Here is a 27,305-nt window from a genome sequence, read left to right as displayed (position 1 = left end):
TAACTTCTATTGCAGGTAATATGCAAAGTAGGTATTAATTATATATCTGGCATCAGATATGAATATTGTAAAAAAAGGTTTGGTTAGTGATGCCTGTGGATGATTGCTTTTATCCTGTAAAGCACACAGGCAGTGCCCTGCTCCCCTCCAAACCCCACCAGGCTGTTTGCTGGTGCACTCTGTGCTTATGTCAGCGTGTATCAGTTTTGTCTGAAAATAAAGAAGTTAAGCCTTGCTGACAGGTGGGCACACCGTGCTCTGCTTCCAGGCTGCAGAGGGAATCTTCTCCTCAGACTGCATCAGCTGTTTTAATAAAAGCATCTCCAGCAATTCCTCTTGGGCTGCCTTCCTCGTGTAGCCTCATCCCCTTCCCTGCTGTCACTCAGTACAGGAGATATCAGCTACTCTGTGTTGGGGTTTACATTGTTTCTTCTTCTCCTGAAATGAGATAATTAGTTAATTGATAAAACTAATAAGTTAAGCGGCTCTAAAATGCACCTCTGTTCATTGCTGTGGCTTGGTGGCCTGGAGACTTGGGGAGCAGTGCTACTTGGAGCAAGGAAAAAGTGATTTACTGACCACTGACGTGGCCAAAAGCCTGTGAGGCTGAGTGACATGAATCATAAATGTTAGAATTCCATTTTTCATACAGTATTAATGACATCAGCCATAAATTGCTTCTCTGAGTGCTGAAATTGTCTTGGAATTGATAATAAACTCAGTGAGGTAGTGTGGATGGCTCAGCTATCAGTTCATGCTGGCATAACCTAACTGCTTTGCATGTTAATGTCATCCTATACTTGGCCAGAAAAGTATTTTTATTTTATTTTTCACGCAGTTCTTTCTTCATTTTTTTTCCATTTTAGTAATTTTCAGAAATTGTCTTTCTCTCTCATTTTGTGTGGAGTATTTGAAACATTATTACAGGGATGGTGTCTGCAGCCATCACTGGGGTGTACAAATCCTCCCCTTTTCTCCTCATTCTGCTTGGAGCCAGGGCTGCCAATACCTCTCTACATTTCTGGTGTTTCAGAAGAGTAATCAGATTTGTTTGCTGGCTTCAAAATTGCTTGGGAAATTCCTTCCCCGAATAAGGAAATCCAGGAATGGGTTCACTGTGGGCTGCAGAGGAAAATGTGGGGTGAGATGATACCAAGTGTCCCATTCCTCAGTTACATGAACAGCCCAGGGCAAACCCTGAGTGCAGCAGGGCAAGAGAAACACTAAAAAGCCCTTTATTTTACTGATTTTATTTTATTGCAGTTTGCTTTTATCCCCACAGAACAAGAAGTCACAGTCTCACATCAGAAAATACTTGATTGATATGGACAGATAGATAGATAACCCAGTGATACCCTGAAATGATATTTACTTTGTTGTTGACTATATTGGTTAAATTTTCCCATGTTTTTTGTGGATTCTCTGAGGGAGAGACAGAATTTATGTTATTTCTATCTTTGTTTTTTTTGTTTCAGCTAATCCCTTCATCATTTCTGTAAACAAAGCAGAATTTTGTGCTACCACAATTTGCCAACTGCTTTAAAAAATAAAGTTATAAATGGTGTGTTTGGAGCAGAAGTGGATGCTGAGCCTCTGGATCAGCTGACAGCCTCTTTAATCCCACAATTCCCACGTTGCTTCTTGCAGCCTCTTATTTAATTCATTACTTATGTTCACAATTCTGTAACAAGTGCAGCGAGTGTATTACAGATGTGGCTTTTCTATAAATACTTTGTCGTGCCAGCACAAGTTTCACTGTTCTTCAAAGGACACAAACTTCATGCAGAAAATAGTGGCAGAGAATTCAGTAAACGAGGGTTATTCAAATGATCCGCTCTAATGGAAAGGGAAATTTCAAACCAAGGACTGAAATAAAACATATATTTATTTATTTAAACGTGCAGGGATTGATTAAATAAATCTATGCATATTTATCACTTCGAACAACAAAGTACAGAACCTCCAGCAATTTGCAGTTACACTCCAGTCAGTATTTAAATATTATTAGATAGCACAACGTACTGAAACTTTTTTGCCTTTGTATTCTTCTTGGCACTCAGGAAATCTTTCAGGAAAAGTCTGTGCAAATGTTTGCTAGCTAGAGCCGAAAGCAGGAACTCTTTTTGACAATTATTTGTATAACTCCTCTGCCACAGTAGAAATTTATTAAGTAATGTGGCAGATCATCGATGGGCTCTCAGTTGGGGAACCTTTGGAAGTCAAAATGGAAACACTTCTGTTGTTTATATATTTGTGTTACAAATCAGCACTCATTGGCTTTAAATCCTGAATATATGCTCCGTTTCCTAGCAGCTTCATATTAGTTCTAGTAATTAGGCACTAATTACTAGTGGTGTTATAAATAATTCTGCCTTCCCACTAGGCCTTGCTGCTGTAAATTAAAGGTTAACAGATCAAGAATAGAGCAACAACAGCAAAAGCACAAGAGCCTTCTCCGTGGTGGAATAAAACCAATTTTGTTGACACTTAACTGAAATTGAGTTCTGCCTTGTAACGCCTTAAGAAAAAAATATCATGAAGATTTAAAGAGTCTGTGATCTCAGAAGAGATAAAATAATACAAATACAATAATTCCAACCTAATTTCAAATATTGCAGTTCTGTATAAATCCTGCTTTGCTTTTTTCTTTCTACTTACTTGATAATTTGTTGTCTATGATCTTGGTTTTAGACAAAGACTTTGGTTTGATGTTTGGGGTTTTTTTATAATTTTCATTTGCAAGTACAATTTTGGGGAGAAAATGAACTCATTTACTCAGTAGTTAATGAGGAAGCAAAACTTCCCATTTTTGCTTACTTTTAAATGCCAGGATGAGACGTGGAATCAGGTAGTTCACTGGTTGCTGACATTAAATAATGCTCCATTTAGGAATTTCTAGTGGGGAGGTTTGTAGCTCTGAGTCCTGCACAGAGATATCACTGGGACTGGTGTGGACCAGCACCATCCAAACCACCCTCTGCAGCAGGAAATATTTGATCAGAAACTCAAGATGTAAGTTCTAATGTTCACTTCAGAACTTATTCCTTTACAAGAAAAACCCACAAACGTTAAAGAACAGAGATTCCTAAACAGGGACATCTAAGTGCTGGATGAGAATCTTTGTTTTTATTTCATTTTGTGCAATTACAGTTTGGGTAGACACATTTTTTCTCGGTGAGCCCTGAGTATTTCTCTTTGCTGTTCACCACTAGAATCATCAATTGAATTGGAATAATTCCCCAACCTGCAAAGTTCAGTGCATTGTCCCAAAGGAAAGCCAGGCTACAGATCAGTTCTGTCCATTGCTGCCAGGCACGGGCTGGCTGTTTTCTGTTCTGCACTGTGATAAATAACCATTGGCACAATTTAAACCAGCTTAAGGATTTATTGTCTTAGTATTGTTTGCTCGTGGAGATCAAATATTAAATGTTTTTGCTCCTCTTTGGCATAAGGCAAGATCATTAACGTGCATAAACTTGATCTGAAGCAATTTTTATACAAATTAAAATTCATATATGTATTTGAAATACAAATTTCAGGTGGAGTTTTTGTCAGAATAATTTTTTACAGCCTCATGTGCTCCTTCATCCAAGATCATCCTCGGCTTTGATGCCATTGATTATATTTACTGACCTAAATCTAACCCAAGAGCTCTGAGATCAGGGGCACTGAGGGATGCACCAGCGCAGCTGCTTCCCACAGCATTCCCAGTGTGACTTTTCCTGAGTGCAGCCAAAAAAGAACCTAAACCCAACCAAAAAAAACACACCCCACCAAACAAAATAACCCCAACCAAACAAAAAACCCCCACCAAACAAAAAGATAAAACCAAGACGAACAACAAAAAGAAACAAAACCAAAAGGCAACCAAACAAAAGACCAACCAACAAACAAAAAAACTTAGATGAGAAAGAAAGAATAACCTGGCCTCCAGAAAAGGTCCCCACAGCAAACCTGCCAGCTTCCAGCAGTGTGCAGTGCTGGGATTTTCAGAGTTTGAAACACCATTTTATTTAAAGTCCATTGATACATCCTTCCTTGAACTTGCTGGAAAGAAAAAAAACAACCCAACAACAAAAATCCCCATCCGGTCTGTTGACTGTTAATGCACCCTCACTTAAAATCATCAGTTTTCAGGATGTGAAGCCTTTGGGATGTAAATCTCAGTGTAATCCTGGCCTTTCTGCAGGTCTGCCTGGGAAGGAGCCCTGAGATTCCTATTGCTTGCAAACTGTGGGGTTTTGATTAATTTAATGTAATCCTACCTAATGATGATTATTGTAGCATTTTCTGCATAAGATGGATGAGACAGATTCTCAAATGCCAGCTATTACTGACATTTAATCTGGTATAGGTCATCAAATACCAAGGTGCAAGAACTGTTTTAATTTATTTTTTTCTCATTAATAATGCATTTAAAAGAAATTAATATTGCAAAAATGTTTCCTTTTTCGTTGCTTGTCCCTAAGTGGGAAAAAAGTTGGTTGACAGAAGCGAAGACAAAGCACCCTGTATTGTGATTGATGCTGGTGGTGTGGAAAACATGATTTTAAATCCCTGACAAACTGAGTGGGCCCATTTTCCACTTTCCACAGTGCCAAATGCTCCATCCAACCATCATTTCTCAGGCTGGGTTGAAAAGGCCGTGTCTCAAATTCTGGGAAGGAAAAGCCCCTGGAGAAGTGAGGCTGTGTTTGGGAAATGATGGCCTCCAAGTCTAGACAGTCATTTTTAAACAAGGAGCTGCTGCTGGTGCTGGCCTGATTTACTGTGAGCCTGAGCTTAGCTCTAGGACAAAAGTTAAACCTTCAAACTCCACTCTGCTTTAGCCTGGAGCTCCTCAGGCTGCAAGTCAAGCACAATTTCAGGGATTTTCTTTATTTCTAGCTTTATTCCCCTGCAATCACAGAACAATTAATGAAAATATTCTCCCTTCCTGCCCCCCAAAAAAATCTTATTTTAAAAAGCAATTTTTAATATTGTCGCTTTTCAACTAAGGGAATATGTTATTTTTTTAAGTGGGAGAAGCAATAGGCGCTGATTGTATATAATAATATCTTGTGAAAATTAAATACCTTTAGGAAAAGTGCTGCATTTATTTTTTTCTGTGAGAGAGCTTTGCTACAATAGTAGAGAAAACTTTGAAAATAAGTGTTTGAGTATGTGTATTCTGCTCTCTACATAAAAGAGTGCATGTAAAAAAATATAAAAGGCCACTGGCACCATTTTGATGCTCCACAAATCATCCAAAGCAGAATAATCAAAAAATTGCACATTAAAATATGTATCTCAAGTTGAATTTGAAGGATAACAAATATATCAGACCCCGAGTTGCCAATGAAGAAAGAGAATTTTAATTTTCTGTGGTGAAATTATTTCCCTGCATCTTGAACCTCTGGTAAAGCAGTGGAAATGAACCATCTTAACCTCAAAAATAAGAATTCAGGATAATCCAGTAATTATTCATCATCATGTTCCAGATTTCAGTATTTCTAACATCAGTGTGCGCGTGCTTAGAATGTAAACACATATTTTATAACCACATAAAATCTGTTAAATACTTTCTTTATTTTAGGTTTATATCTATTTTTTTAAAAATATGATAGCAACTTCATGGTATTATTTGGATATCACATTATAAAGCTACTTAAATGTTGATATAAAGCTGTGTAAATTTGCATTGTGGTTATAAAATTATTTTTTCAGTGGATCAGCACATCGATTTGGCACAGCTGGTTTGTGGTAAAATGGCAATAATCAATGTTTCTTCATTTCTGTTCTAATTGATGAGCTTGTAGTTACACATGGGGAGACACATCCAGTCTGAAAAGACTAATTCCAAATTTCTGCTTCTGATTTAAGTCTGAATCTTTACATTTTAAGATGTGGGGCAGTAATCTGACAAATAAATACTGATATTCAGGATAAAAAAATCTGGAATGTGTCTTTCATTACAAACTGACAGTTAATAAAACTTTGCATTTAGTTATGGAAAAAAAATGAAAAGGTAATATTTGATTTGCTTACTAAAATTTTATTTTGGGAATAATTTTTGAAAGCTCAGAGAACATGCTTTTTTTATTCAGAAAATTGCTTTGTGCACGAAATTACTCAAGGTAATTAGATGATTTTAATGAAAAGGTATTGAATTGTGTGTAGACAGAAGTATGAGGTAAGTATAAATTTGATATATTCTAAGGGATGCACTTTTTCTAGAGTACATCCCATTGCTGGAGTCTTGATATGGGAAAAAAAACCACCCCAAAACCCAGAGAACTCTTGTGATGAGAGTGTAAGACAAACTTCCTCTGCAATTTTATCCACAAGCAAAACCTGTGAACTGAACTTCCGTTTCTCTGTGTGTTTGATTTATCACTGGTCTATTCCAGGTGTGCTTTTTTTAGCATGTACAGCCACAACTACTCACAAATGGAGCAAGAAAAAGAACGTGGTAGGATTTACATGGGTTTATTACATCTTTACTCTGCAGAGGAGGGAATAGAGCTTGTGTGAGAGAATTGCAGCTGTGACAAAACAACCTTAGACAGGAGCTCAGCTGTGCATCCTTCTGTCCTGCATCATTCCTGCAGGACCCAGAGATGGGGGATCAGGGCACAGGAGGGGCAGCTGCACTCTCACCCTGCAGAAAAAAAGCATATTTGGGCAGAAAAAGGAGAGGCAAACACTTTTAATGATTATTATGAACTTTAAATACGTATATTTGATTGACAACCCTAAGACAAATGAAGTGAAGGATTTTATAGCCTCCGTAGTGGAAGGGATCAAACTTGAAGAATAACATGTAGGATTGCTAAAACAACTGTGGAGGATAGTCATAACAATATAATGAACAACCCTCCTGAATTATCAAATTATCAAATTCCATTCGCTTTATAACACTAGAAAATTTCATTTTTCTGTGTCTGTAAGGAAATGGGGGGTGGGAGGGGGGATCTGTTGGTGGCAAACCAATTGAGCTTTCTCACAGGTGTATTTTTCTAGATGGGTGATGGACAGTTGAAATAGAAACAAACAAATTATGACAACTTGTGTCTTCTGTAGCATTGAACCAGACTGGCTCTGGTTTTAATCCATCCCCAAATTCTCAGCTGCTTTCCCCATTTGCTGCTCAGGCCACCGTGCCTCTTGCTTCAAATAAGAAAACTTTTGTTTGAATTGGTGATTTCCGTGTGAAGAGTATTTTGTCACCAATGTCCCCCCTGAGGCTCGAGTTTTGCTGAATTTTGCCTGTTGTTGTGCAGCAAGCAGTGAGTGGTGAGAATGAGTTGTCTGCCTGGGTTTTACTTTTATCTGCAGCTCGACCCTGTGCTGCTTCCTGCATGGCACTAAATCTGCAGCACTCTAGCAGAAGAAACCATTATTATTTTACTCACAGGCACTCACAGGCTAGATTTCCAAAATGCCAGGAATATTTGGAACATATGTCCTCCTTTCCACTGTGGAAATCACAGAGGAACTTTAATAGAATTTCACTCCCATGCAGCACAAAAACATCCACTGGATATTTCCTTCCAATATCAGTTACAAAAAAAAAAAAAAAAAAAAAAAAAAAAAAAAAAAAAAAAAAAAAAAAGCACGTTGCTGGAGAGCCAAAGAGCTTCTAAATCCCTAAAATAGTGTGGGAAATTATCCTCCAGGTGATGGGTGCTGCATTGTGCTGCAAAGAAGAGGAAGGAGGACCCCAAATCCTGTGATGTTTCAGTTCCTCCCCTGAGGATAAAATTCCCTTTGTCTCAAACCTGAGAATTGCTTTCAATGTGTGTGTATATTCCAGCAAACACTCTTCAAGTGCTCTTCACATTCCTGAAATCTGTCTGGGACACTGAGGGCCATTTGTTACCAAAATCTGAGGATGGCTGATTTCTTTTGCTTTAGATTTGGATAAAAAAGAAATCTGCTGAACCTAGAAAAAAAAACTAAACATCATCAGAGGTAAAAAAATGCTCCTGGACCATGTTTTAAAGCTGATTATTAGTGTCATGTACACTAAATGAAATCACATCCATTTTTTTTTTTTAAATGCAGTAGAAATGAGATACAGGACTGAATGGCAGTTGCCCCTTCTGAGAATCCAATCACTGAGAACCTCATCCCACAGGCTGTAAGAGAGTCCCACGGGGTGTTTTTACACAATCCTTTTAATTAGGAGTTTGATCACCTGCTCTGAAGAAGGTTCCTTGTTCACCACAGTCCCCATAATTTTAGTTATCCTATTCGTCTTCCAGTTAATGTGGCTGGTGCCACTCAATGCCAATGCTGTTCTCATTATGGTTTATGCCAATTAAATTGCACAGCATTTCTATTAATTCTAGTTCAAACTTCTTTTCCCACATCATACTCCTGCTCCTAAATTGGTAAAAAGCCTCTAGCTTTTTGTGACTTACTCATTTTGCCAAGATCAGCTGAACATTTTTAGTTGCCTTCTGTCTTGCAAATGACCTTCTCAGTGTAATTTCTGAAAATTAAACTCTGTCCTTTCTACTCACAGCATCTGTTGAGGTGTGCTAGGAATTATTTTACTTTATTCTAATTATGTCTTGTCCACAGCAGTAACTCTGCCTAGGAAAGCATCCTCTTTTTCTATATATACTTTACTAATTTGCCTCCCATAATATTTCACTGGTTTTTGTCAAGGAGCTCTAGAATTGTGTATTTTTGCCCTCCAAACTCTGACTGTGCATCTCAGGTGCATTAGAAATTAGCAGTTTTCGGCCATGCAAGTGCCCAAATGGAGCTTTACAGGGAAAAGAATTCTCCAAATGGAGCTTTACAGGGAAAACAATTCTTTCTCAGGTCATGAAATAGGTGGGTTATGAAGGAGGTGACTGAAAGTTTGGGAAACAAAAGGAAGTGCTGGGAGAGAAGGTTCTGGATAAAACCAGCAGTGATGAGGGGTGTGACAGCTGAACTAAGGCAGGAACTCTCCTACAGCTGTCTCTGTAAGGAAAGAACTGCCTTTTTGAGACATGTTTCTGAGGCTTGATAATGAAGGAAAGATGAATCTGTGACCACTGGTGTGAGAGCAGGGACTGGGAAGTTCACTGTCACTTTTGTCTCATGGCAGCATTCTTTTCTCTTGAATTAACTCTATTTGGTAACATTTTTTTCTATTTTTAGTCAGTGGGTTTGTCAGGGAGGATATTTTAAAATGCTGGAGGGTTGTCATTGCTCAGATGTGGACAGAACAGTCCCTGTGTGTTTGTTCTAAGCTGGGACCAAACTCTTTGGAAAACCTCCAGCCATAACTTTTTAAGACTAAGTTGTTAGGCTGAGGAGGGTGCAGGTAATACCTGGGGAGATCTCAGGGGGGTTTCCTCACCCGAGATTTAGGTGGTTTAAAGTCCTTGGCCCTCTAAAAGCCCCGAGTCGCGTTGGTATAAAAAAGCAGAGTCCTCAAGGTCTATTTTCAGATTTCTCGTGGTGTTTATTATTCGATATCTCAGAATTTTCTCTGCTCCCAGCCGAGGTCCAGACAGCAGCTGGGACACGAGGGGACTGCCCACGATGGGATGGTTCCTGACATTTATACAGATAACTACGTGTTGGTTATTTACTATTTTGTGCCAATGCCCAGTGCCCACACTAAAAGTGACATTTCTACTTTGCTCCAATCCACTCTAACCACTTTGTGCCATCACCGCCCCAAAAGACGGAGGATGAGGGAGAAGGAGAAGTACCTGAGGTACCACCCAAATTCCACCATCTTGTCCCCATTTACCTCTATTCTATAAACTCTAAAACTACTGAATTCTGTATCGTCTACTGTGCTAAACTACTGTTTTCACATCCTGGTGGTTTGCAATTCCTCTCTCAGTATTGGAAGCCTCTCCCATGGACTAAAATCAAACCCAGTGTTTTCCTGGGCTCTGTGCCAAGGTCTCTGAGCCCCCTGGACTGGCTCCACACCCCCCTGTGCAGGGCTCAAATTCCCTTCCTCGGGTCCCAGGCCATCCAAGGGGATGTCCTGGACTCCAACAGGGAGAGGATGAGTTTGCTCAGCAGTTAACAGAGCTGTGAAAGCAGCAAATGCCATGAGGGCTGCCTGAATCTCCAGCTGGGTTGCTGGGCCATCCTGCAGACCCTAGAGAACTCCACTCTGCATCAGCAAACCCAGTGCTGGCCATGCTTGTTCAATCACTGACCTCAAACTGGAATTATTGCACACAAGGGCAGCAGAATGAGCCTGTCTTACAGAGGGGGAAGTCTGCCTGCCCTCGCTTATCTCTAGCTGCTGGGCAGAGAGAAAGAATGTGGTTTCCATCTAGAAATATCTCTGGGGCGGGGGACAGGTGAAAAGAGCTGTTTAAGGCAAATAAGCTGCTGCAGAAATCAGTCTGTGCAATTCAGCCTGGAAGATATCACCATTAGTTATTAGATGTAGAGCTCTGACTGCTGGGACCACAGTGAAACCATTCTGGAAGAGTCAAAACAACTGAATACTTTTATGAGTTTAAATGCCTGCAAAGCGCCAGAACTTAACGAAGAACATTCCTCACTTTTGTTGCTGTTGAACTACAGGCAGAAATCAGGATTTCCACACATGAAGTCTGTACCTTTCAAAAGACAACATGCCAAAATGAAATTTATTTTAGTTTCAACATTTTTACTGTTGCAGCAGCCTCAATTAGCAGCCTCAATTAGCAGCCTCACAGTGGCAGTGTCAGGAAATGAGCTGTAATGAACTCGGCTCTCTCTGTCAGAGCCTGTCCCTCAAGGTCACCCCAGTGCCCTGTGCAGGGATGTGCACACGGGCAGTTTTCCTCCCAAAATTGCTCTAAAGATTTCATTGCCCTCTGCTGAAAATGGAGAGGCAAACCCAACCTCATTTGTGAGCAGGAAAATCAGCCTTTAGCTGAAATAAATACTGTACAGTGCATCCTTTAGAGCTCCCCAGGCAAAGGAAATACAGAGTAATTGTGGGTCGACTTCTGGTGGTAGAGATGCGATTCTGGTTTAAACCTCACTCTAAAAATCTGCACTGGTCTTTAAATGCAGAATAGTGTTTCAAGATTACACAGTAAAGCATTTAATTTTCTTAATTTAATTTTAAGAGCACTTTGATTGTGCAGGGGCTTTCAGGCAACTACTTTCTTGTTGTCTTTTACCTCTTCCTTTAATTATAAAGTTTTATTGTTGTCCATCTCCTGGAGAAGATTAATGATTTTTAGAGTAAAAAAAAGTGCCATTTACACATGAAGTCAGGATAATGTGCACAAATGATGTTATTATAAGACAGATATTGAGGAAAAAAAATAAATGACCCCCTATTCCAGAAAGCTGGAGCATGAAAGCTTCTTGCATATTCTCAATTCTTGGATATTCCTAACTGGACCCGTTTATTATTGACATACAAACATTTTATTTCTTGCCTGATCTGAAAAGATAATCTCATTGTAAAAAAACTAATAATTATTATTTTAACTTGAATTTTAATCTGTAGAAATGTTAAATTATTAATAAAAATGAGCACTATGCAGTAGAGTCAGTTTGAAGTCAAACTTCAGGTCTTTGTAACTGCTCTGTGTCTGAATTTACAACATGTGTGTGTACTTATATATTTATCTATATAAATTCTAGGTATTTGAGTGTCTGATCACAGCAAACCCAGTCTTTGGTTCTTTGATTCCAAAATGAGCTTTATTTGAATTATTGAATCCTGAGGTACAAAGTTCCATTAAATAACATAAATCAAATCCCCAGAAGTACAGATTGGAGTCTGGAGTACATGTAACATCTTAACAACTTACTTTAAATATATATAGGTGTTGGCCTTGTTATTTCTGATGATATGAATACATACATAAATAAGTGCATATACTGCTATATACACACTTTTTTTTTTATTTCCTGTTTTCATTCCAATTTCCTTTTGCTTTTCAGGCATGATTTTTTACTTTGCAAATATTCTGTGCTATGCACATTTTGATTTATATAGACCTGAATGCTAAGTGCGTGTTTTTAAATATATTCTTAGAGTACAGCTGGGATAAAGAATGACAATGAAGGACAGGACAGGAACTCAGAATTATTTTGATGAATAGAAATCCCTGTCAGGAATGGAGTTATCCCTCAGGAATGTTATAGGTAAAGTTTATTCTGCCTTATGGCCTGGTGATGGACTAGATGACCTTTCAAATTCTCCTCCAGCCCTATTTTATGATTTTGAGATCAATTCATTTTGGCATTTGACAGCTCCTGCACATAGACTACAAATGTTTCTAATGCCTTTACTTTTTAAAAAAAAGTTGTTGTATTGGTTAGTTCTTTTTGTTTTCTTTTAATTTTCACTTTTTGCACTTAAAACAGTTTAAGTACCTCTACAGTGTATTCTTATTTATTTGAAGACTAAAAATAGAGGATATGGGTTTCATTCTGCTGTTCAGCAAATAGCCTAAAACTGGATTTTTGTGAGAGGTTACAAGGCTATAAATTACTGCTCTGTCACATAAAGATATCTGAAGTTTTATGTGCTGTTGATCCAAAGTTATTCCCATTAGTGGTAATAACGAGGAGATGATTCACTTTATTTGGATAATGAAATCCTGGTTCTCCAAGTAGTTTTAGTAACATTCAGCCTGGAATCAGATTATTCTTTACAGCATGTTAAAGTCATGGCAAGGTGGTCTTCAGCCTGCAAGTGTAATTTGTTCTCACAAATAGGTAATCCTGTTAAAATATTGTCAGGTTAATCAAAATTGATTTGCGTGTGCTAAACCCACTGAATGCTGATCAAGTATCGGGTTAGGGAGCTTTAGCAGCAATTTTAAGCCTTTGATAGTTTCCATTATTCCTGGATGGAATGACTCACTGGATTTCTGGAAGCATTCTGAAGCCTGAACACCTTTCCAAGGCTGGAGACAAATGCAGATGGAAGCATCTCCTTCAGGAATAATGTTAAAACACCTGACATTGTGGATCCCTGTGTTTGTTACAGCTTATGTGCAATAACTCCTCTCCAGACAACCTGAGTGCTTTGTGCTTTTGTCACTGTCATCTCTAACTATCCTGCCATTTTTCAGAAATAATAGTTTAAGATTAATTTGACTGCAATTTTAGAGTATTACCTGGTGTATCTGTTCTCTAAGAAAATGCATTCAGAATTTCTGTGCTTTACATTTGAAAGACAATTCTGTGTAATTGCTAATTTTTTAGAAGATACGGCGAATTTTTAAAAACAATTATGTGCTTATGAGTATGGGATATATGGGAAATTGAAATGACAAAGAACAAAAACTTCCTTTTCCCAGAGCCAGCAGGAACTTTGCACTCGGCTCATACCCTTTAAAACTTACAACATCTTATTTTCTTTCAACAGAAAGCTTTTCTTTACAGACTACGGGAACGCTGCCAAGGTGGAGAGATGTGACATGGATGGAATGAACAGGACGTGGATAGTAGACTCGAAAATTGAACAGCCAACTGCTCTGGCACTAGACCTCATCAATAAATATGTGTACTGGCTTGACATATATCTGGAGAGTGTGGAGGTTGTTGACTATCAGGGCAGAAGGAGGCAAACAATAACTAAAGGCAGACAAGTAGGTATTTATTTGCAAATCAGTAAAAAGGAATGATATCGATAAATGAATGCACGTAATGCTGGCAGCGTTACAGGAATTTCATAGTTCTTTATCTTTTCAGTTCACATGTCTTCAAATTTAAGGGATCCATCTAAGTATTTTGGTTTATCTGCAGTTTAGCAATTTTGCAAGCTATGAATGTTTCCATGCAGTGTCTCATTAACAATGCACCCTGTTAAAGACTTCAGGAGGGAAAATCTGGGGTGGAAAGGTGCAGGGAGATAAATCATTAATGACAAGATGTCCTTACCCACTCAAGAGGGAGAGACTAACAGGCTCAATAATGTGAAGTAAAATAGCAAAAGCTGTTCGCCCATTCAGAATAATCTGGCTGCTCTTAAATCTTATTTTTGTTGATGGCAATGATGCTTTTCACAGCTGATCCTGATGTTCAGAGTCATAAATACAAACTTGGAGACTGTGAGTCTGAGCAGGAGCATTTCAGTCCATTAGCCTGGAGAGTGGAAGAGTTCTCTGACAGTTGTGAGTCTAATGTAAATCCAGGGAAAATCAGCAAAGACCAAACTGTTCTGGTCAATACTTTGCCAGGCCTGGTGTGGGCACCAAGTTTGCATCTATTTCTGCCTGAGTTTAAACAGAGAAAGTAAAAATGTGCAAGCAGAATAAATATTTTACCTGTTTTTCTGCCATTTGTTGCTTCCAAGTCATCAGTGTTCACCAGCATGCAACTGGTCAGGCTGTTAACTAAAAAACAGGCAGAAAATATGAAAAAACAGTCTAAGTGGTCATTTGGGAAATATTTTCCTATTTTTCTCAATCTATCCCTGGTCTTTAACCAGTTCTGGAACAGTTCTTGAGAACTTTGGGTGGTTTTGCATTATTTTTGTTTTTGTTGTTTAAGTAACTTTGGGAATAGATACTTAAAAAGCTAAAATCTTTCTCAGAAGCTATTAACAAATAACTTCACAGGCTTGTAACTGAGTTGTACAGGTGTCATAGGAGAAGTGCTTGTTCTTCCTCTTCTTGCTGAAATGTAGATACAAAAGATGACACTTTACTGAGTTCAGAGGGATTTTTCTCAAAACTAGCTAAAAAAGAGATTTGTGGTTTTTTCATATGTGTGAAGGGTATTAAAAAGTTTGGCCTCTCACTGTTGTCACAAACAGTACCAATTGTCTTTCCACTCAAATGAAGAATTGGTGATTTCAGTATGTTTCATGCTGCATATGCCATGATCTAGAACGTCTGTTTCTCCAAATTAGTCCTCATTAGTCCAAGGAAACAGCTGACCATAAAACTGTTCCCAAGAATTATTAGGGGCTAAAGTTTCTTGTGTAAGTACAAACAAATCAAAGATGTGCTTTCCAAACAAAACTGGATTCTGTGATTGACAGCCTGCGTGGCTTTGAAAGGACAAGCCAGTAATGTTTTCACTGCTGCACAGGATTGCTGAAAAACTTCAGGAGATGTAAAAAACACCAACAAATCAAAAAAATAAATACAAATAATTAGATTGTTATAAAATGAAATGCAAAAAGAGCCACATAGGTTTAATAGTTTTAATAAAGAAAATCTCTCATGGGAGTTAAATGATAAAGATTTAAACGGAGTGCAAATGGAAATGGGGTAGAAAGGATTGTAACTCGGGGAAGAATTCCACAGTTTGGTACAGATGTCTCTTTATTTTCAAGGCTGTTTTCTTGCCCATCTTACCATAATTGCATTGAATTTCTATTGGATCCTAATCAAACACTTCCAATGATGTCAATTATTATTCCTTTTTCTGAGTGAAGACAGAATACAATGGCAAGACTTGGCCAACTGTGGTATAATTTCCAGAGTGGCTGAAATACTTGATGCACAACAAGGTTTTTTTGTTTGGGTTGGGTTTTGGTGACGTATGTTCAAATTTGTGAGCGAATGAGATAAGTAAATACTTTGTGGTGAGCAACTGAATCATTAAAGTAATAAGATGTTCAGCCTGTGAATATCTGAACATCTGCCAAAAAATTCTCTTTAATTTCTTCAATTTTCAGAATTGCCAGTGAGATAGTTTGCATTTTCTAAATGTTTAAATCAAGCACAGGCTCTAAATTATTGAACACTTGGTGTTTGGGCTGTGATTGTCTAACTACCAGCTATTAGGGAATTTTTAATCAGTGTGCCCAGACACATCAGAGATTATCACAATTTTAGAATTCACTTTTTGATAAACAAGCACTACCAAGTGGCCACCACCATATTCAAAGACATCAACACGAAAGGAACACAGCAGAGCTGACAGAATTGGTCTATTTCTCATATGCTCAAGAAAATATTCAGCAGGTATCTCTTGTACCATTTGCCCTGATTTGACCATAAAATAATTTTTAAAAGTGGATTAATTACACCTATGAACTGTATTTTAAATTCTAAGTTTGCTATATTTATTAGTTAATAATTGTTAATTTATCTTAGTGACTATTGGTTAATGATCATTAGTTAATACTAAAGTAGCTGTTGCATTTCAGGAATGTAAAAGATTTTAATTTAAAAATCAGATAAACTGGGAAATTTGTAGAGTAAACGAATTTAGATTGCTAAGTAATTTGAATTTTCTACCTTTCATGTACAAAGCTTTTCTAATTACAAATTGCAGACTACAAGAATGTGAACAATACTTTTAGTGAAATTTGTGTTTATTATTTACAAATATTCAGAAAACCTTTTGTAGAGTTTATCACATACAATTCACAGTAGAGTTTGGTGTTTACAACTCACAGATATGCCAAAAAATACTGAACTAAAACTAATGATGCCATTTGTTTCTTTTCCAGATTAGGCACCTTTGTGGTTTGGCAGTATTTGAAAACTATTTATATACAATCAATTCAGATAACTTCAGCATTTTACGAATAAACAGATACAATGGTACTGATGTCCAGGCTCTTGCCAGGCTGGACAATGCTAAAGAGATCCGTGTGTACCAGAAAAGAACTCAAGCAGCAGGTAAGATCAAATTTCCTCTCTCTAGAAAACACAAGACCAGAGGTTGGGACCAAACTCTTGGAAAAACCTCCAGCCAAAACTTTCTAAAGCTAAGTCATTAGACTGAGGAGGGTACATGAAATAGTGGGTATGGTTGTGTGGTTTAAAAGGTCCCACCAGAAGAAAAATATCTGAAGATGGAATGATTTTTTTTTTTCCCTGTGGCACAACACTCTGTGAGTTGAGCTGCCCAGTTTTCTGTGCGGTTGTTGCCCCACTTCCTGTGTCTCTAAGCTCCCAACTCAACCCTTTTGTGAGAATTCAGTTTGAGAACTGCCCAAGATGCTCTGCATGTTGTGTCGCTCAGCACTCTGAGAATTTAATACCTTCACTGTTGTTGGATGTCCAGTGCTGTCCACATGCCTTGGGTGTCAGACCCCAGGAGATTCCTGGTATCTCTGGGCCAGGAAATGCCTGTTTCAGACAGACTCCACACCTCAGGTGAGCTCCTGTTTTTGGGGCTGCCAAAAAGACACAGAGGTGTGGGCAGCCAAGCTGCTAGCACAGCACCAAGAGAGGGAAATGCTGACAGGGTTTCCTTGATTTGTGTGAGTGTCAGCTTTGCCGTCTGTGAAAGAGATTGTCATTTTCATCTAGAATAAAAAAAACTTTTTATCTCAGAATTTTGTGGTAAAGCAGCAATTTCTGATGCCCACAATCTTGTATGAGTGTAAACTGTTCACACACTTTCTGTATGCAGAATTATGGGAACTTTGTGCAAAGATAGCAAGATCCAAAATGTCTACAGGGATGCTTTACAAGGATTTTTTAGTGTGACTGATAACAATAAATTGTTGCCATGACTGCTTAGACAGAAAAGCCAACACATCAATCCTCAATGTCGATGTTTCTAAACAGAATGGCTGCTTCTGGAGAAGTTTCTGAAGTGGGAACAAACTCTAAATTGATGTAGAGTGGGTGAACTAATTTTCACCCTGGAGCTGAGGACATTGATTTGCAGATGTCAATGTCTGAAGGAGGCTGCAAAGACTCTTTCTTTGCTATTATCATCCCACTTGTACTCCTGAGGGAGTCAGAGAGGTTGAGTAGAGGAGAGACATGAGCACAGTGTAATCTTTTATTACATCCTGTGATTACTCCACTACTCCTTTTGTTTTGAATGGACATGTTTGTTGCTTGTCAAGATTCTCTGTAAAAGCTGTCTCAGCTTGGTGGAGTTTCTGTATTACCTTTAACCTTATCGACCCTATACCACTTGATTGCTTTCTTTAAAAAAAAAAAAAAACAAAAAAAACAAAAAAAAAAAAAAAAACAAACTGAAAAGCTTGAGGTAAAGTAGGAAGAACAGAACACTTTTTGAGCTAGAATACTCTATTCTGTTTGAAGCCATCTTAGTAAATGTAAGACAGCCTGGTAGATTTTCTCAGCATATTGCCTTAAACAGTTTAAAAAAAAAAAAAAATTAGGCTGCTGGTATAGAACCATGCATTTGGGAATATGAAATCAAGGGAAAGGAATTCTTTGTCTTCTTCACCTGGATTTGTATCCCAACTGTACAAATCTGCACCCCAGCCCTGGAAGTGTTCAAGGCCAGGTGGGATGGGGCTTGGAACATCCTGGGCTAGTGGAAGGTGTCCCTGCCAATGGCAGGGATATGGAATAAGATGGGCTCTAAGGTCCCTTCCAACCAAACCATTCCATAAATATGGGAAAATTCTACAGGGTTTGTTCTGCTATTTAGTTTCAGGATGTGTATCTGCCCAGAAAGCTGCTGTCTGATGCAGTTGAAGGAATACCAGGCTGTGTGGGCATGGCATGCTCTCTGTTCTCAGAAAACCCCAACCAACCAAATGAACCAAACCAACAGATGGAAATGGGGAGAAGTGCCCCCTTTTTGCTGGGCTCCCCCAGGGAAGCACTGCCCAGCAAATGCTATGCAGGAGCCTATTCACAAAGGGGTGATTGCACACATGGGCATGGGCTTGATAGCCCTGGGCATTTATTGGCTGGATGATGTTCTGGAGTGACTTTATGATGCTTGTATCCCCAACTCTCTTGTATGTTTCTGCTGGATATTAAGTTCTGCACCTTTAACCCTGGTTCTGAGAGTGAAGGAGGAGAAAAACGTCTTTCAAATCCACCTTCCTTAACAGTTACATTCTGGGGAAGGACTTACCGTGACAGAAACCCCCTTTTTCTTTATATTTTTTTCTCTGCCTAACCTTTCTCCGTGCTGATGCATGCAATTGTCTTGGCTCCCGTGAGTCTGAGTGCTGTTTTCCCCTGGCCATAGTCAGAAGCCACGCGTGCGAAGCGGATCCGTACGGAATGCCGGGGGGATGCTCCCACGTCTGCCTGCTCAGCACCAGCCACAAGGCACGGACCTGTCGCTGCAGGACTGGCTTCATCCTGGGGAGTGATGGCAGGTCATGCAAAAGTATGTTCTTGAAATCAGTCTGGCAGCCAGGAGTGGTCCAGGGGGTAGTTCTGGGTGTTCTCCGGCATGAGGCTGCTTTGGGGTGAAGTCAGTAACGTGTACCTGGAGCTTTGTTCACATGCTCCTTTTGTGAACAAAATTTGTGAACAAATTCCCATAAAATTGTTTGATTCAGTTCACAGAAATGACAGGTTAAACCTAGGATGCTCAAAGAAGGCTACAAATTATCACATGTTTTACATTAATCAGCCTCAGTCTTCAGTTACATGCATTTATACAGCGCACAGGTACTGGAATGCTGCTTAATAGTTTGTCACATCCAATTTCCACCCAGACAATCAGCTCAGAGCACAAGAGCAGAACATTCCTGTGAACCAGTGGAGGTTTTTCTCAGAATACTTTGTGAAGGCCAATGTGATTTTTGCAGCTGTGGTCATACCTAATGTTACATGTACACAATCATTGTCACCTACAGTCTCTTGGTCACCTACAGCCAACAGGAGTTTTGGGGAATGCCTGGTTTTTTGCCTGTTTTTTTTCAGTCAAACGTTGATTTAGTTGATTTAGTTCAAATAGAAGGCATGCAGTTAGATACTCTGATGGATGCTGGTAGATGGATTTATTTGACCTCAGTCAAACTTGATGCACTTTTCACTGACAATTCCATCAAAAAGCCCTGAGAGGCAGCAGGAAAAGTATATAGAGGATTTTAAGAAGTATATTGATAGCATTAAGCCTCTAAGGATATCTATAATAATCTTTAAGGAAGGAAAATCACTTTGCTAAGCTTCAGTTGTTTGTAATCAACTTAATTATTTAAATTGTAAAAGTCTTAGAAATATGAATTATTTATATCCATGTCTTCTACCTCAATTGGAAAGAACAGAGTATGTTGATTTGTTGTACTCCTTTCAATCTGAAAGAAATTTAATCTTTTTTGTTGTTTAATTCTGAGAAACTTAAGGTGGGAAAAAAGTGCTTTTTTTTATATGCTGGGGGTCATGGTGTTGTTAGATTTTAAGATTACTTCAGTAGTGGTCTATATTACCTTGACAGATCCTAATGAATTGTAAAATTAAATGTCTACAGAGCTATATATGTTCACATCACAGCAGATGCAAAGTTATTCTGTGATTTACAACTGCTTTTTCCGTGTGAACTCTTACACAAAAACATAATTAGCTGTAAGCAGCTCACTGAAGTAACTTGTATTTTGAATAAGGTAATGTAATTAGCTAGATTTTTTTTTTTTTTTTAATCTAGATACCTTCAGAATATATGAAAGTTTAATTTCTGGTATCGAATAAAGCTCCTGCTCCCCACTAATTATGCCAGTTAATTAAACAGGGGCATTATGCACTGCGAAGAAGATTAGCCAGCATCAGCTGTTTATGTTTATAATCTTTCTTTTGCAGGACCAAAGAATGAATTGTTTCTTTTTTATGGGAAGGGGCGGCCAGGAATAATCCGGGGAATGGACCTGAATACCAAAGTGTCTGATGAGTACATGATCCCCATAGAGAACCTGGTCAATCCTCGTGCTCTGGACTTCCACGCCGAAACCAATTACATTTACTTTGCTGATACCACCAGTTTCCTAATTGGGAGACAGAAAATTGATGGCACAGAGCGAGAAACAATCCTCAAAGACGGTGGGTGATGCTCGGTGGTGGTGGCATCCGGAGATGCTTACCGCTGAGAGCTTGAAATGACATTTGCAGATAATTTAGAGGGGTTTTTGGATCTCCCATGGAAAACAGACACAAATTTGACCTTAAACAGAATTGTAGATACTTTTTTTACAACTTCCTGGGTTTTTTTGTGGTGTGGGTTTTGTTTTTTTTTGTTTTGTTTTGTTTTGTTTGTTTGGTTTGGTTTGTTTTTGGTTTTTTTGGGTTTTTTTTTTTTTTTTTTTCCTTCCTGAGGATGGGATTAAATAATCCAATTCTTCAAAACAAGGAATGGAATGGAATGGAATGGAATGGAATGGAATGGAATGGAATGGAATGGAATGGAATGGAATGGAATGGAAAAAGGAAAGGAAAGGAAAGGAAAGGAAAGGAAAGGAAAGGAAAGGAAAGGAAAGGAAAGGAACAGGAAAGGAAAGGAAAGGAAAGGAAAGGAAAGGAAAGGAAAGGAAAGGAAAGGAAAGGAAAGGAAAGGAAGGAAAGGAAAGGAAAGGAAAGGAAAGGAAAGGAAAGGAAAGGAAAAGGAAAGGAAAGGGAAAGGAAAGGAAAGGAAAGGAAAGGAAAGGAAAGGAAAGGAAAGGAAAGGAAAGGAAAGGAAAGGAAAGGAAAGGCTTCGGTTGATACCAAATATCTGTAATTTGCTTCAGACCTCCAGTAATAAGGGAGAAAAGCAATTTTAAAAATATGACATGGATATCACATAATAAATGTAAAGTTTGGTTAAGTCATTCTGTTGTGAATTCTTACTTTGCCCATTTAATACCCACTGGTGATAATTCTTATGCTCCACTGTGTCCCTCTGGTACCTGAATATTTGTTGATCCACCCCAAATCCCTGCAGACTTTATAAGACTTCTTCACTCCAGCCTGCATCACAATTTGGATTCTGGATCTTATTCAAGTAGTTTGGCAGAATGAGACTGTCTGTAGTGCTTGAAAACTCATTAGGAAAAAAGCATTGTCTTTCCTGATGCATTTTCCATTGTGCGTGTGGAAGCAACAGTTAGGCCTAAACATTTATTAGAACCTTAATTAAGATGCTTGTAACATTTATTATAGCAATGAGAGAAAATGCCAGCAGTTCTTTGGATCCCACATCTCCCACTCCACTGAATCTCCCTGGTCTAGGATCATATCTCATCACACCAAATGTTGTTGGGGTGAAAAAAGCTTCCAGTTTGTCAATCGATATTTCGTTTTCTTTTGTGGACCTTTCTCTGAAATAGTGCTTCAGCAGGACATTGCAACTGCCTCAGCTGAAATTCATTCTACAGTAGTAATTATTTTCTGGTCCTCAATCCAAGAAGCAGCATCAATATTCATCTTAGCCTTCAGAGAGCTTAATATCTCTACTTGTGAATGGAAGCTCAGGACAGTGAAAGTAACTCAAACCCCGTTGTTTTAGCAGGGGGATGTTCATTCCCTGTCATTCATAATGCATGTTTTAATCCACACTTCTGAGGAGCCAGCTCCTCTGTGCAGTGATATGATGCTCTTTTAGTGTAAGGTCTCTCCTCAGAGTCTGCACAAAGATCCCTTCAGCAGCACTTGCAAGGAATAGTGACAGGCTCTTTACCCTGCTCTGGTGAATGGTTAATAAAGGGCGTTTGTCTCCGAAAATAACAAATACTCAGCTGTCAGTCTGGTAATTCTTCATTTCACTGCCAGCATGGGGATGGATAATGTACACCTCACACCTTCCATTGCTTTCCTTTACTAACTGTGCATTTCATTTGACAACGAAATAGTTCTAATGTGGAGTAGAGGAAGGAGCAGGGAATATGTAAATTAAAACATGATAAAGGAGCAGCAAGGAGCATCCTGCCTGAAAGGTGTCAGACAGGTTGGGATTGGTCTACTCAAACATGAGTAAAAATTGGTGATAGTCCTGTAAGTAATGTTTAAATGCAGTGTCTACTCTTTATAAGTACAACACAGCAAAAATATTAATGCAATACTGAAGGAGCTGTGGATTATCTGATGATTTATTATTGGTGATTCTGCTATTTGCAAAGACCAAAAATATGTCACTGTCATTCTCCCCTTCCTCCTTCCCCAGGAGCTTACATTGTTACTTCTAACTTGGTGTAGTTTCATAACTTTAAAGTATATTTAAAGAACATTTGTTAATGTATTTTTCATGATTTAAAAAATGTATATGGCCTCCAGCCATAACACCTCAGCTTTTATTCTTGTCAGCTCTCACAAGCTCAGCAGGGACAGATGAAATCGTTCCTTGGTGGGAGGCTACTACAGAAAATCAGGTGTGTCAGGAGGTGGTTTAATATTTGCTCTGAACAGTTTGCTGCCAAGGGCTTCTAGCTGTGGTAGGTGCCACTTCTCAGATTAGAAGTTGCCTTTTTTTTTTTTTGGTGACTGTCAGGATTTTGAGAATGTATACGCTTGTTCAGACAGCACTGGAACTCAGATAATTACTGATCCCACAGCTCTTGACTGGGAATTGAGATCACTGAGCACCTCACACTGCTGGAGTTTGATTTCTCATATAGTTTCAGCTGCGATTTCTGTTTCTTCACTTTGGGCAGCAAACTGCTGGGTAGTGTTGATAACGATTTGACAGCCCCCAGCACAGCCTAGCTTAGAGCTGGTGGCACAGCTGCTCTAGTGCTGTACCTCCACCAGCAACAAAAATGATAATGAACCTTTCAAACTTGTAAAATCAGTCTTTTACATTAAAAATTTGGGAAAAAAAAAAAAAAACACAGAAAATTTTTAACTGGATCTAAATACTGTTCAGTCAATATAACGTGAACATAATCTCAGGGTTTTTTACTTGTCCTTGTACCCCTAATGTTTTTGGGGAGGGGTTGCTGTGAGCCTAAAAGTCTTACAATATTTACTTGTACATATTAGTCAAGATGATCAACCTGTTGATTGAACAAGGCCAAAGCAAGTCTGTACAGCTCTTTGGGAGCTGTTTTGATGATTAGTGTATAGAAGAATTATTTTGCCACCAGGTTTTATGTTAATCTAACATTTTAGGCACTGTTTACTGCACATGACGTTGATGAGCTTGGCCATTCTGTACAAATTGCATGTTGTGCCTGTTCTCTGTTTCATACTGAAAACCAGTGTGGCAAACTGCTGATTCCAGAACTGTTTTTAAAAACCTCACATCTACATCCAACATGTTTGGAGCTCTCATATGAATGTTGGTATAACAATTCTGGTGGAAATTCCAGAATTAAAAATTTTAAATTTTCATTCAGCAAGTGAAAAATTATCACAAGGGCATTTTATTACCTCATCCCTTTTATGCTGAAAAGGTTTTACTGCAGAAAGACTGAATTATTGTAGTCAAATCAAGATGAGAATGGCAGAATGACCATTTTCTTCCTGTTTATTACTTGGTGTGAAACCCATTTGGAAAGTAATTCATGTACTTAAAGCTTTTAGATAGTGAAATAAAAGTGAATCTTTAATTATAACTCCACAAAAAAAAAAAAAAAAGTCTCTATAGGTTTATGCTGTAGAATTCTCCTTTTTTAAAAAAATAAACAACTTTCTGATATATTTAGTATCTAGTTACTATGAGGCTGTTACCATGAGGTTGTCTTGTTTTTTTTTACTTAGGTTGTTTTTAGTTTAGAATCACATTTGCCCCAAAATTCCTGCAGAATAGACGTGGAGCCTTGTAAATTTTAGGAAGTATCCAGCATTCTATAAATTCTATCAATTTTGCTGCTGATACCAATACAGCCCATATTTGGACTGGTTTGACCCCCAAAGAAGCAAAAAAATCAGCAAAATATTTTCCTTAGAAAGGCAATCTTATTAATATAAAAATCTGACCTTATTAGTATAAAAACTATGTTTAGCTCAAATTGGCTGTGTCAGACAGGATAAATATAAAATTACTTTGGAACAAATTGCTCCTTGTCCTCAAGCTTGGTTTAACTCATGTCAGTGTTTTCCTGAATTGAGCAAAATCTGCTGAGGCCCCTTAGACCTTTATAGGACATTTTTTTTTCCACAGCTCAAGTTTCTCTGTGTTGCCTGACTTGTTCAGCAGATTTATTTTCTTTTTTTCCCTGAGCCCTGGGCTCCAGGTCCTTGGTGAAATTCTCTCTCCTTTTCCCTTCCATTTTCATCACTTTTCTCACCCTCCTTGACCACCCTGAGACCAAAGACCACCCTTCTCTTTCAGGAACTTTCAGCTGCCTCTGACATTGTTCAAAAGCACGCAACAAAGGCATTGAGAAATGAGAAATAAACTGGCAGTGTCCATCAGGCTGGGGAAGCTGCTGAGCTGCTCTCAGACACTGCCTGACCCACAGCTGTCCTGTGCTTTGGGTGGTTCCTGTCAGACCAGGTGGTCGTTGGGTTGGAAATGTCATTACTCTCTTGTCTCATGTCCCAGAGAGCTCATGCTGACACCTTTGCTTCCCTCGAGCTTCTTAAACCACAAGGAAAAATTGTTTCCCAGAAGTGCAGTGATGTTCAGGTGTATCAGAAACATGGATAAAAATGTTAAAAAAATTTTTTTTCAAGACTCCTCAGGACATGCTATTTTTTTTTTCTTAACAAATGACTCTCATATTTTGTCTCACAGAACATATTGTCACCTCTACACCTGTGATTGATGTATTTACAAAGTTTAGGTTTAGTTTCTTAAATGAACTCAAGCCAATAGGCTGAAAAATAATTAATAATCCAATTCCTTGAAAGAAGGGAAGGGAAGGGAAGGGAAGGGAAGGGAAGGGAAGGGAAGGGAAGGGAAGGGAAGGGAAGGGAAGGGAAGGGAAGGGAAGGGAAGGGAAGGGAAGGGAAGGGAAGGGAAGGGAAGGGAAGGGAAGGGAAGGGAAGGGAAGGGAAGGGAAGGGGAGGGAAGGGAAGGGAAATTGGTACCAAATATCCGTATTTGCTTCAGGCCTTCAGTAGGTAAGGGAAAAAAGGAATTTTTAAAAAATGACATGGATATCACATAATAAACAGTGAACATAAGTAAATATAGAACATAAACAGCATTAATCTCTTACTACTGCTCTCTCTCAACAGATCTTGACAATGTGGAAGGCATTGCAGTGGACTGGATTGGAAATAATCTGTATTGGACCAATGATGGCCACAGGAAAACAATTGCCGTTGCCAGACTAGAAAAAGCTGCTCAGAGCAGGAAAACTTTATTGGAGGGAGACATGTCCCACCCTAGAGGAATTGTTGTTGATCCTGTCAATGGGTATGAAGCAAACTGATTTTCCTTTAATGATTTTCTTTGTGGCATAAATAAGGGATTTAATTTGCTCAGGATGAGGTTTGTAGAGTCCTGTGGCAGTCTGTAATCCTTCAGGAGTCTGATATCTGTAATTCCTGCCCAGCATTCTTGCCCTGAAGCCTTCAGAAGGATTTGCATGCCTGTCAGTGTTCAATGTCTGTCCTGTTAATCTGAATGTGACTCACCTTTTTCTCAAACAAATTGAGGGTGTGAGCCTTGTATGAATTTTTAACATCAAGAGAATTTTAAGATTCTGTCTTGTGTTTCTCTCTCTGTATTCTCAATTTCTGGAGCTAATTATGACCATATCCTTGTACACATTGGTTTACAAAACTGACTCAGGTACTCTTCATTACTTTTTAGCTTTAATTAGTTTTGGTAGGCTGAATAATAATAAAAATACCCCACATTATATCACTGTGGTATAATGGTGGTTTACTTGAAAAAATCAGTGCTAGGTTTGTTCAGGGAGTTGTCACTGGAGAATGATGTAGGTAGGTTGTTTCAGCTTGGCTGCCTTGATTGCTATTTTCCTATTATAGAAAATATTTACACTCTCAGGTTTTCCCTTCTGAGCCTGTCCTTTGAGGAGTGGAAGTGGCTGTGGAAAGGCTACAATTCATTAAGGTCAGATAGGGAGGGTATAAAATCAGACCACGAGCCATAACCACACCTGCAATTACTTTGTTGAGTTTCCCAGCTCAGTAAATGCATGGCAGAGGAACAACCAGAGAGTGAAGATGTATTGCCTGAACAGGCCCATAATATAAAACACTTCTCTGATAGAATAGTGTGTCCTTCATGATTGTACTTCTCATGGAAGCTCTTCCTGAGGGATAGCATTTATTATGGCTTTTTAATTGTGTTTCCAAAATTTTAGTCTTGATTTAACTGGTGTTGGAGCATTAACTGCGTTTTGAGATCCAATTAAAGCACGCTGACAGAAATGCCTGTCACTGTGAGCAGGTTTTAGCTTATGGCAGGATAACTGGAGTAAGGACAGACAAAAAGTTAATGGAGAAAAGCTCAGTAATTGCTGTTGAGAAGTCATGTAAATATTTGTAAAACATATTTTGTCTCCCAATAAAATAAGTGCCACATTGACCTGCATCTGCCTGAGCCTCCGGGCATGTGCAGGGTTTATAATTCTGTGATTAAACCCAGTGCTGTTTGAGTCAAGCATGCAATGGAGTTTGCAAAGCTTGTGGATCAAAAATGGATTGATGTTCTTCGCACATATTTACAAAAACATTCAAAGAACCCGAAACAGCCTTCTAGTGAGTGATTTGAGAGAAATGAAAAATAAACAAAAAAGCTGCATTTGCATATCTGCAAACTTGTTTAATGCAATTTCTCTTTTTTTTCCAGTTTCTCATAAATACTAAATTATGCTT

At 38.6% G+C, this 27,305-nt stretch overlaps 1 protein-coding gene across 1 annotated transcript in view; it reads left to right on the top strand.

Moving 5' to 3' along the window:
- The window catches only part of LRP1B (LDL receptor related protein 1B), a 271,488-nt gene that overhangs the window by 23,589 nt on the left and 220,594 nt on the right, over window positions 1-27,305 (top strand). The window contains exons 2-6 of the mRNA XM_066323173.1: window positions 13,337-13,559; window positions 16,379-16,550; window positions 18,844-18,987; window positions 20,403-20,639; window positions 25,695-25,875. Of these exons, the coding sequence (XP_066179270.1) occupies window positions 13,337-13,559; window positions 16,379-16,550; window positions 18,844-18,987; window positions 20,403-20,639; window positions 25,695-25,875 (957 nt within the window). The remainder of the gene's footprint in view (window positions 1-13,336; window positions 13,560-16,378; window positions 16,551-18,843; window positions 18,988-20,402; window positions 20,640-25,694; window positions 25,876-27,305) is intronic.

Source organism: Sylvia atricapilla, chromosome 7 (genome assembly GCF_009819655.1).
Source record: "Sylvia atricapilla isolate bSylAtr1 chromosome 7, bSylAtr1.pri, whole genome shotgun sequence".
Taxonomy (NCBI): domain Eukaryota; kingdom Metazoa; phylum Chordata; class Aves; order Passeriformes; family Sylviidae; genus Sylvia; species Sylvia atricapilla.
The sequence above is the reverse complement of the archived record's forward strand: the minus strand, read 5'-3'. Positions and strand labels throughout refer to the sequence as shown.